This window comes from Dasypus novemcinctus, chromosome 22 (genome assembly GCF_030445035.2).
Source record: "Dasypus novemcinctus isolate mDasNov1 chromosome 22, mDasNov1.1.hap2, whole genome shotgun sequence".
In the NCBI taxonomy this organism is placed as follows: Eukaryota; Metazoa; Chordata; class Mammalia; order Cingulata; family Dasypodidae; genus Dasypus; species Dasypus novemcinctus.
Genome location: NC_080694.1, coordinates 71,924,503 through 71,936,873, shown reverse-complemented (window position 1 = coordinate 71,936,873; position 12,371 = coordinate 71,924,503). Strand labels below are relative to the sequence as shown.

The following is a 12,371-nucleotide window of genomic DNA, read 5'->3' as shown; positions in this document are numbered from 1 at the left end:
AGGGAAAAAAATGCTATCGCTTTCCCTCAAATCCACATAATTGCAAAAATTCCATTATTTAAAAGTTTCTCGTACATAATATTGGAAAGCCACTCAAGAGAAAAAAAACTTTTTTTTCCCCAGTGAATATCCCACTCAAGAGATCAGATCTCGGGTAGAGGATTTTCAATTTGAAAAAATGAAAAAATTATTTGGACTCAATGACAAAAAAGATGAAGTCAGATGAAGAATTTCCATAATAACAATGATTTTATTGCATGATTAATCTATAAGATTATATTGTTTCCCTCAGCACCAAATATTCAAAGAATTCCATTATTTCAAAATTTCCTTGTATATAATATTAAACAATCATCCACAACAGAATGAAAGTGTTTTCTTCCCAGGGAATTCCCCACCCAACTATAACCTTCTCAAAATTCCCTTCATGACCTCATTCCTCAGACTGTAGATAATAGGGTTGAGTGTTGCAGACAAGACTGTATAAACAATAGATACCATAAGATCAAAAGCAGATGGAAAATCTGAAGTTGGTTTTAGGAACTCAAAGGAAATGGTGGCAAGAAAAAATGAGACAACAAGGTGAGGCAGGCAGGTAGAGAAGGCCGTGGATAGGTCCTCAGCAGAGGGCACTTTTAGAACTGTAGAGAAGACGTAGATATAGGAGATGACGATGGAGATGGAGCAAATAAATACCATCAGAGAAATGAAAGCCATCACACTGGTCACTCCAATATAATTGGAGCAGGAGGCCTTCAGCATTGGGGGCACATCACAGAAGAACTGGTAGATGATTTTGGCCTTGCAGAATGTGATGGAGTATGTGGCTGCTGTGTACAAGATTCCAGAGGCAGCCCCATTCAGCCTTACAGATGCCACAGTCCCCCGACAGGTACCAGGATCCATGATGAGCTCATAATGCAGTGGGAGGCAGATGGCTGCATAGCGGTCATAAGACATTGTGGTGAGAACGGCCACCCAGTCCAGGCTAGGGAGGTGAAGAAGAAAACTTGAAGCATGCACTGACCATGGGAAATATAGTCATCACCCTCCAGGGCACTGTCAGTCGACTGAGGGAACGTGACAGAAAGGAAGGAAAGGTCCAGGAGGGAGAGATGCTTTGGGAAATAATACATTGGGAATTGGAGACCCTGACCCAGTGTGGTGATGGTGATGATGATGAGGTTACCTGCCAAGGCCAATAGGTACATCCCCAAGAACAGCAAGGTATGTATGACCTGCAGCTCTTGGTTATCAGAAAACACCATGAGGATGAATCCATTTATTGCGGTTACATTTTCCATAATCACTTTGCAGATACAAAATGAGGAGGTGGAGCCTGGAAGAAACAAGAAAATGGGAAATGCAATGTAAAGATATCACCATAAATTTCTATTCATTGATTCATGATTGTTCCTTTTGAAACTCATTATTAGGTACTTGCTAGGGATCAGCTTTCCCCTAGGTATTAGGGTTCCCAAAATGAAGAGATGTGTTTCTTGCACTCGTGAAGCTTTCATTCTGCCCTGGTAAACCAGTAGTTAGGGCTGAGTGCACATGTGGTCAAAATCAGTGGCCCTATGGGCCATGATGTGAACCATTGTCTATGAGGTGCAGAGGTGCCCAAAGATGTACTTACCAAATCCAATGGATGTGTCATGATGATGGGAACGAGTGTTGTTGGGGGTGGGAGAGGGGGGGTGGGGGGGTGGGGTTGAATGGGACCTCACATATATATTTTTAATGTAATATTACTACAAAGTCGATAAAAAAAATAAAAAATAAAAAATAAAAAAATAAATTAAAAAAAAAAATCAGTGGCCCTTTTCAGAATAATCCTAACATCTGCACCACAAAAAATATTATTCCATTTATGCAAATGAAGCCCATCTTTTTCCTTTAAGTCAACAAGAGAAAAGGATTGATCAGCTCTAGGATGGAGATTTCTGAAATTGCATGGGTTGCATTTGTAAAGGGTACATTGCTCTAGTTTTGCAAATGGAATGACCTTTAGAGGAAGTATGGCATTACGAATTGATACATGGGTTAGTTAGTTGAACAGAATGTTACCAATGTCCTTTACTGACCAACAATTCTGCCATTACAGGGTGAGGCCCCCTGTAATTGTGGACACAACACCAAAAATATAGAGTTATTCCCCTTCCAATGAATATTTTCTTAATGGGAAAATGATCAAAATCTAGAACAATTCACTTTACTTTACACTTAAAATGGGTACATTTTCTACAGAAACTAGATCTCAGTATACTTGACTTAGAGAAAGAAAAAGGTAGATTTATATACAACAGACTGGAAAGACACATACTTATAGGTTTTTAAAATATATTTTTTATAATATAGGTTTTTAAATATATTTTTATTTATTTTTAAAAGATACATTGATCACACAAAATGTGACTTTAAAAAATATAGGAGGTTCCCATATGCCCCACTCCACGCACCCCCCACTTTTCCCAAATCAACTTCTTTCATTAGTGTAGTACATTCATTGCCTTTGATAAACACAATTTGGGAGTCTGCTACATCACATGCAGTATAGTTTACATTGCAGTTTACACTCTCTCCCAGTCCATTCAGTATGTAAAACACTAAAAAAAAATTGTATGTCACTTTCAGATTCAGTGACTATTCTGATTGCCTGGAGTATCTTCTATATCTACCAACTTTATATTTCAAAACTCATTTTATTCAATTTCTCTTCACATAGTTTAATTTCAGTTAAATTAATTAGATATTTATTGACCATTTACTGCTTGCAAAGGTATTTGCCAAAAGAGGAAAACAGAGGATTGTTTTGAAATGTTCTTAAAAGTGGATGGAAAATATTCAATACTCAGTAGCAACTTGAAAAAGAGAATGTGAAGTAGTATAGAGTGATATTTCAGAGAAGGGAGAAGTCAAGTTTAAGCTCCTTGTCCATGTTTGGGCTATGTAGATGGGGCCAAATGCTCTCCCTTCTTTAAAGGAGTTCTACCCTCATTTTCACTCCATGCATTTATTCTTCATATTTAGTTCATGTTAGCAGTAATATTTTGATGATGCTTTTGCATAGTTTGTAACAAATATTTCACAACAATGAAATGTACTGGTGGAAGGGTGATGTGTTATGCATGTTCATTTTGTAACTTCACAACTTTTACTATCCACTTATTGTTTATGTATGTTCATGTGTGAATGATATATTTCCAAAAATATATAATTGAAAAAAGAGTTCTACCCTTATTAAAATACGCATCAGTATATGAGTGTTACTGAGTTACTCCATGAGTTCCTCACATTCCTGCATTTTTCAATTCTTCTGTGAGATCTTTACAACAGTTGGAAAACTATATTTCATCAGTGTCTTTTTAGGCTTTATTTTAAATTCTGTGAAATCTTAGAAATCATAATCTGGAGAATCCTAAACATGAGGCCAGCACACCTGCTCCACTCCATATTGACCTGGGAGACCATTTTTTATCTCTCCCCCACCTCCCTGTGGCTTTTTGAGTGCTGTCTGCTTTCTGTGTCCATTCGCTGCACAGTCTTCCATATTCTTGCCTCTTGTCTCCCTTCTTTGTTGTATCACCTTTCTTAGTTGGCTTTCCAAGGTGCTTGCAGGCCAGACAGTGCTCTGCAGCATACGGGCCTGGCTGCCTTCACAAGGAGGCCCTGGCAAGTGAGTCCAGGGTCTCCCATATGGTAGATGGGAGCTCATCTGATTGAGCTACAGCCATTTGGGAGAGCATTTGTTAATCAATTAACAGACTCTTAGGTTTTTTTCTAACTTGTGGTATCAATCCCTCCTGCTGACACCGCAGTCTTAAGCTGCTGGCTGCCCTTCTCTTCTGTGAAGAAAGAAGCTGGCATTTGAGGACACCATTTCTACGTCCTGTTGACTAGTGGGGTCTTCAATTTAAGTGTACAAAAAATGGATATTGAATTAACTAAAAGACTTTAAGTTTTCATTGTAGCTGACAAATTTGCCTCTTGTCTCTCACTTTGCCCATATGAAATGTAAGATTAATGTATCTGGACCACTCCCAATCTACCAACTTTTGAACAGTCTCACTAGATATTAAAAAGCAGGAGGAATGAGAGAGCAAGTATGTGCCTCCAGCAACATGTCGCCTTTTCAATGTCCTCTTTTTTAGACTTGTTATTGAACTGATAAGATGTAAAACAGCATTATTGTCCAACTTAATTTTAGTTTTGGTTCAGTAAATATTTTGATTTGCCAAATCTGTACATGTAATTATCAGCAGACAGGGAAGTAAAAAAAGGAACAATTTTGTGTGCTCATTTTTATGAGACAGACACCATACTAGAATTATATGTTATTTAATTCACACAAGCATTTTTTGTCTTCAATGAGTTAAGGAATTTGACCTCCATTTCACAGAAAAAATAAAACTGAAAGTACTTAAGTAAGAATTTGACCTTTGCAATTAACACCACTTCCTCACATTTAAAACCTATCAGTATTCATTAAAAGCAAGCAGTAACATTGGGTATTTTTAGAGCCACAATTACACAGAAAGCATATCTATCCAAGGATATCTCTTTCCATGATATCAGGTATTATTTGAAGAAGTGTTTCACAGATGCTTTTATATAAAGTCGACCAAAGGATTTTGTTAATCTGTTCATTTTTAGGGAAATAAGTTTCCTTCCTTGTTAGAATTTTTTAAAAACCATCCTTTTTCAAACTCAATTTGGAGATTAAAGGGTTCTGTTAGTTTCCATAAAATCATCCCTCTTTCCTTATCCAAAATTAGAAAACTCACCAAAGCTGGTTCTTGGTGTATGGCCAACTGTCAAAGCTGACTACCAATTGCTGAATTTATCATATACACTAAAACAAACCTTTTTAAACGTGTTGTTTCCCCTGAGAATTGAGTTCTTTTGACATCTTTCCTAATGGAAGCCTGAACTAAATGATAACTAAATTTCATTTACTCTGCCCACATGGCACCTGGGACTTGGAGCCTTGGAAACTTCACAGAGGAGGAACAGTTTAGTAGGACAGGGTTTGGGTGTCCCTTGCTCAGGCATCTCAGACTTTACTAGATCTGTGAATCACCTGGAGGGCCCATTACATCATTAGAACCTCCATGCCCAGTCAGAAATTCAGGTTCAGTGGATCCTGGTGCTGCGCAGGTATTGGATTTCTAAGAAACTCTCAGAGGGTGCTAAGGCTGCTGGCCTGAGGCAATATCTGGAGACATGTTCACTAGCCATCCAATATTTCTGAAAGGGAAAGAGAAGATTTCTATGAAAAAGTTTATATGAATGGATCGCTAATGGAGACATCCCAGAAAACCAGAAGACAGTGTTTATTTAAACTTTGTTTAAAATTCAGAACTACTATGAAACCTCAAATATGCAAAGCCTATCAAACAGCAGTCATAATTGTATGAACGTCTTTTAAACGATCTCTAAAATAACCTTGCAACAGTAACTGAGAATATCAAAAGGTGGCCATGGTCATTAAAATTTATTATTAAAATCTTTGCTGCACATTTATAAGCACTTATAAATTAATGTAAGTCCACAATTTTTGTTCTACAATTTCTTAATACTCTTATCCACTTTTTTGATATCTTTGTGGGAATAATCACAAGAGTACTGATTAAACATTACATTTTCTGCATTTTAAATTTTCTTTAAAGTAAAATTAACAAAATTATTGAGCTTAGATAATGTAAATATGTTTTTTACAGGTTTTTAATATTTCCTAATTCATTTTTAAATTATTATGTAATTCTCTACTGCTCCCAGTACTTTTTACCCAGTTTTGCCAACATGGGAATTTTTCATTTGTTGTATCTTGTGTTAAATATGAGAAGGCCTATGGTATCGTATTTAAGCAGATAGATCAGGTTTGAATCCTAGTTGTGTTTTACCCTCTTTGAGGTGACTTCAGTTAGGTACTGCATCATTCTTAACTTTTGACTTCTCATCTGTAAAATGAGAATATTGTTGATTGAATTTTTCATAAACGTGCTCAGTTTATGACTACAAAATAATAAGCCCTAGATGTTATATCTCATCATCATTAATGTCTTATTTAAAGTTTTATCACAAAATCTTTCATAAAATTTAAAAGTTAACATTTTCTGTTTCTTTTTATAAGACCAATATGATTTCAGTAACAAAATCTGACATAGAAAAAAGAGAATAACTTTTATCATCCCAATGATAAAGAATTGATTCAGAAAAACATTTGATAAAATTCAATGTCCATTCATGATGAAAACACTAACTTACTCATCATTCTCAGATAAGAAGGAAACTTTTCCTCTGACAAAGAGTATCTACATCATGAAATTATTCCCCTGTGAGTTGAGGAATAAGACAAGAATGACTCCTACTGATACTTTACTCAATGGTAAAGTTAAAAAAAAAAAAAACTAAACTAAAATCAGGTTATAAAATTTGGAAATAGATATCACGGATGAATATAAAAACAGAAAGCAAATTATATTCTAATAATTAGAATTAATTAGTATATAGTGATAATTTAGTAAAATTATAAAAACCATACAAATTTCAGTATCACCAAAAGCTCTAAATATGTAGACATACATCTATTTGAACATTTGCAAAACCTCTATATTGAATACTGCAAAACATTGTTCAAAATTAATGTAGACTTATATAAATAGGGAGTTATAGCATTTTCATAAATTAAAACTTACAATATTGTTAAGATGTTAATTCTCTCCAAATAGATCAATACATTCCATGTGATTCATTTTAAAATTCTAGTAGCTTTTCTTTTTGTGTAAATTGACAAGATGTTTCTATAATCATTATATAAACAACTAGCACCAAAAACCACCATGACCAGAAGAAAAACAAAGCTGGAGAACTTATGCCACTAGATATCAAACTAATAAAGCTATGATCATTACATAGAGCAGTGGTACAGAATCAGGTATCTAGAATCAGACTGGCATATATCCCAACAATAGAATTATGGTAAATTTGCCACTGCAGTGTAGTGGGGGAAAGAATCGTCTTTCCAATAAACTACTTTGGGACACATGAATATGCATATGAAAAAGACGATGCTGTTCTCAAGTCAATTTCAGATGTGTCTAGATCTAAATGTGCAATGTGAAACTATAAATTACCTGAAAAAAAAATTACCTGCAAGACCACGGCTTAGGCAAAGATTCCTTTTTCTGGATGCAAAATGTATTGACTGGAAAAACAAAGATAAATAAATTTTACCCCACCAAAATGCAAGAAATTCTTAATATAAAATATTTACTCAATTTTAAAACTTATTGATAAGCCTTACTAATCTTAAATGTTTAAAATTTGGGAAGCAGCTGAAGCTCAATCAGTTGGGCTCTCATCTACTATATGGGAGGCCCTGAGTTTGCATCCCGGGGCTCCTTGTGAAAGCAGGATCACCTGCATGCTGCAGAGAGCTGCCAGCCTGGGTACCACAGAGTGTCACCTGGCCTACAAGCACCACAGAGTGCCGCCCAGCCTGCACGCCCCGTGGAGTACCACCCAGCTGGCAAGCACCGCATTGAGCCTATTCAGCAACAAACAGAGAGACAAGTAAAAACACAGAAAAGTGCACAATGAATGGACACAGAGAACAGACAGCAAACAATCTGCAAGGGGGAGGGATAAAAAAAAATTACTGAATTTATAAATGTTTAAAATTCTCTGAAAAGGAAATATGAATTTCCAGTCAATACTTAAAAAAAGTTTATTCTTACTAATACTTAGGGAAAGTAAATTATGTAAGCAATGGGAGGCCATCAGAAAATATCAGAAAACTTTGAAATTTAATGATGTATTATTTGTCAAAAGTGTGAGAAGTATCAAAACAGTCATTTGATTATTTACATTCTTATTTATTCATACCCAAAAACTATTCTAAACATTGATACTGTGTCACACTGAACAAGCAGCAGGACTCACCCCAAAAGAAGAAGTAGGGGGCGATCCTGCCAGGACTGCCCAAACTGCCCCACAATGGGGCCTAGTGAATTCTGCAAAGAGAGGCACTAAGTGCCAGGGTGCTCAGCCCTTGCACATTATAGGTGATCTGATCTCCAGAGAGCTGGCTCTCCCTGGCAATAGACAGTGAGACCTGTTACAGATTATGAGATGATGATAAGAAACTCACTTGATATGACCACACCTATGACAACCTCCTTAGATTATGTAGGGCTGGGAGACAAAGGTGGCTGAAAACCAGAGGCAAGTTTAAGAAAAATATCTGGGTATGTGCTCCTTTCTCAAAACAAGATGTACCTGGGCAGGCAGCGTTCAAGGTTACAGTGCCTGAAGCTGGTCGTGCTTCCAAGGAGTTATGTGGAGGGATGACTGAGGGGCAGGGGGCAGGGGATAGGTCTGGGCAAGGGGGAGAACAGTTCATGGTCAGGTAAGAGATGCTATAGGTATCACACAGCTGATAAAATGAGTATCTAACTTAAAATTAAAGATAACATCAGAAAATCTCAAACTGAGTGAAACATGATTCTGAAATACATGTAGTAGCAGAAGTTATTGACATGAACTCCTATGTGTGATATAGGGGATTAAACCTTTTTTATAAAATATCATCAAAATGTCAAATTTCTGACAAAATATTCTAAGAATAAATCTTACAATGCACCAATTAATAATGAATTAATTAATGAAATTAATTAATGAAAAGGGACTAAAATCCCAGATAATTGTGAAAAATAAGCTAATAAAAGAATAAAATATATAACTCTATGCCAAGATATTTGAAAAAATACTTTATAGGCTTTATTAACTGAAGAATTAAAGAACATGATGGATTTCTGACTTCTGCATTGCAAGAATGCTTCCACTGCTGGACTTTGCACCTTCTGTTTCCTCTGCTAGGGATATTCTTCCCCAAATGTCCACTTGGCCACTCCTTTCCTTTAAGTTTCTTTAATATATGGTGTTATTAATAAAGGCTTACTGTATCAGATGACCCACTTCCTGCCCTGTCTCACTTGCTCTGCTTTCTTCTGTCAAATCTAAAAGAGCGTGTTTCCACGTTTAATGTTAATGGCTTCTCTCCCACAATAGATTATGAGGATGCAAATTTGCATAGTTTCTCACTTCCAGATTTTCCCTTGGAGTTCAAACAAATAAAATTGAGTGGTTGATGAACAAAAGAATAAAAAATATCTGAGTTGTTAATGACATAAAAAAAATTGTGTGCAAGTCAACATCCAATATAATGAAAAACTTATCAAAAGTGAAATAGACAGCATTTCTTAAGTGGGTAAAGGTTTGAGGCAGACTACTGCTTTGGTGACCTCCAAAATAATCATGCCTTCCAATCATTATGTCTATGGTAGAATGACTATGGGCTTGGCCATGTGACAAGTTAAATTAATGTGATAGGTGCAAGCAAAGGTTTAATATTATTTGCACATGGGGCCTATTTCTGGAAACATTTGTTCTTTGAATTATCTTTGGGATCTGACCAACCAAGCCAAGCAAAAATAAGAACTGGGATTCTTTGGAGAACCAAGACCCAACAGCTCCATCTGAACTTTGAACTAAATGCTTACACTAACTTGCTTGGAGCAGAGCCAATTTAGTTCTACCAAGCTATGAAAAATAAATAAGTATTGTTGTGTTAATTCACTGAGTTTTGCATGGCTTATTATGAAACTAGACAACTGAAACAGATGTTTTACTAAAAACTAGTGGAAAATATGTATTCAGTGAGATCAAGACAGGACTGTGAGTGTCATACTTCTATTCAACACTATCTGGTGGTTTTAGCCAGTGCACCAAGGCAAAGAAAATAAAGCAGAGCTATAGGGATCTGAATGGAAGAAAAGAAGTTTCTTTAATAATAGAAAATAAATTTTCCTACATAGAATTACTCAAAGAATGTACATGAACAACATTACAAAAATGAGAAAATTTAGTACATTTCTTGGGTCAAAGATTAAATTTAATGTAATATGCCAGAAAAAATATATATATAATGAGAAATGTATTTTAATGTAGTTTTAATAACTACTCAAATAAAAATTTCTAGACACAAATCTAATGAAGCATAAAAACAACTTTACAGGGAATACAAAACTTTACTGAAAGGCTTTAAAGAAGAACTAAGTAATTAAGGGCATTCACCATGATAATGGTTGTGGGAAAAATGTCTTCTTTAATTTTATTTCCTTTGATGGTATATAGATGGAATGCAGTTCTGTCATCTACATAATTAGGACACTGTTGTGATAGCACAGGTTTAGATAGAGCAGTGGAGGAGAACAGAGGGTCCAGAAGAGGTTCTCACATAGATGGACATCACCAAGCAGTAAACAGTACAAGGACAATTAGTTACCCATATCAAGAAAAGAAAGATAAATAGATTGCAGTCTTCCTGACTTCTAATTCAAAAATCTGTTTCAGATAGAATGAAGTTTTAAGTATTAAAGTCAAAATTTTACAAATTTAAAAGGTAGCTATTAGTGACTATCTTTATGACTTTGGGATTGTGTAGGAAAAAGTTTGTAATAAAAGACATAACAAGAATTAGCCATAAATAAATGTCTAATTTTAATATCTCCAACAAACTAAAATTAGTATACATGTGCACTTCAGAAGAAACCATAAATTGAGTAGAAGTCAAGCTACAGAATGCTCAAGAATATGTGCCATTGTGTTAAGTGACAAGGTTTAGTAGGCTAAAGATACAAATAATTCCTACAATTCTAAAGAAAAAGAAAATGACTGAAATGAAAATGACCGCAAGTTCATGAATAGGCTGAAATGAAAATAAACACACAAATAAATATGAAACACATTGTATTTTATACCTACAAGTATTGTCAGAGCAATACCAAGCAAAGATGGTAAAGCTATGAAGTGCCTTCTGCAAAGGTGGTGAAGGTGTAAATTGTTGAAACAACTTTGGAGTGCAATTTCAAAATAGATAGCAAAGTTTTAGATGAGAAAGGAGAAGCATGGCCTTCTGGGAAATATGCAGTGGGTGCATTTGGGGAAAATGAAGGGGAAAATGAGCCTCTAGTGGTGTAAGGAAAATAAGCATTATTCATATTTACTGGCATCTTTTAAATAGTTTGCAATCAAATATTAAAAACTGTATTAACAATGAAGGTTGTTGTTAATGTGGAAAAATATGTGAGGAAGAGAGAGTAGGGCATATTGGAATGCTCCATATTTTTTATTTAACATTTATGTAATCTAAGTATATTTAAAAAATAAAAATGTAGGGTGGCACCGTGTGAGAGCGCGGCGACAGCAAGGGTCGGCTCGTCTCCAGGCGCCGGTGCGAGTCGGACCCGGGTGGCGGGAACGGGCGTTAAGGCCCTCCGCTTGGGGTTCGGGCGTACTGCCCGCTCCTCTGCCCAGCTGCACCCGCTTCCCCCTCGGTGGCCTAACCCCGCCTCTCCCCCGAGGGCCACCGCGGTGCCATGACAGCCCCGCCTCGCTGCCGCTGAGAACCCTGGCTACCCCGTCTTCTGCCCGCAACCAGTGATGCACCCCTGCACGAACCTATCAGCCGTCTGCCGCCCCCCGGCCATGCCTCCTGCCCCTCCCCCGTCTTCGCCCTATATTAACCGCAGTACTTCCTGAATAAATCAGACTTGCACACAGATCCTGGTCTCCTCGGTAGTCTTCTTCCTACCGCACGTCCTCCGCACGTCCTCCGCACCTTGCTGGCCCCAGAGCGCCTTCTCAGAAGGCCCCTCCATGTGTTGCAGCCCTCCGCCCGAGCCCACACCGCCCCTGCAGCGGCCCTCCGGGCGAGCCCACACTGCGTCATAAAAAAGCATATTAAAATAAATAGATAAATAAAACACACAAAAAACAAAATTATCCCCACACCTTAAGGAAACCTGTATGTTAGGATTTTCCAGAGAATCAGAACAAGCAGGATTTATTGACTGATTGATTTAATCTTATTTATTATAGAAAATGGCTCACTGAAGAATGGGGATTGACAATCTGAATTCCAGTGGGCAGCCTGATGAAGGTTTTGATGAATTCCTCGGAGAAGATGACTGGACAAAGGAGAGGTAGATACTCTTCTTTATGGCTACTCACTTCTCCCTCCAAGGTCTTCAACAGATTGGATGAGACTTCTCTTATTGCTGAAGGCAATATCCTTTGCTAATTGTATGTGTAATCAGCCACAGATACAATCAATTAACTAATACCTTAAATCCATGAAGTATCCTCACACTCACAATCAGGACATTGATTGTTTGACTCAACAACTGGGCACCATAAACAAGCCAAATTGACCCATGAACTTAACAATCACAGTCCACCCTTTATCAGCCTGGCACATACAGGACTCCTTGAACCTTACTTAATCTCTAAATAAAAATGAGAGC

General features: G+C 36.8%; 1 protein-coding gene across 1 annotated transcript; it reads right to left on the bottom strand.

Moving 5' to 3' along the window:
• Window positions 1-402: 402 nt before the first annotated feature.
• Window positions 403-11,726, bottom strand: LOC101424559 (olfactory receptor 14J1-like). Its single transcript, XM_058285072.2, is given in 3 exon segments — window positions 403-980; window positions 983-1,339; window positions 11,660-11,726. Coding segments are annotated over 3 exon segments (1,002 nt in total).
• Between the last annotated feature and the right edge of the window lie 645 nt (window positions 11,727-12,371).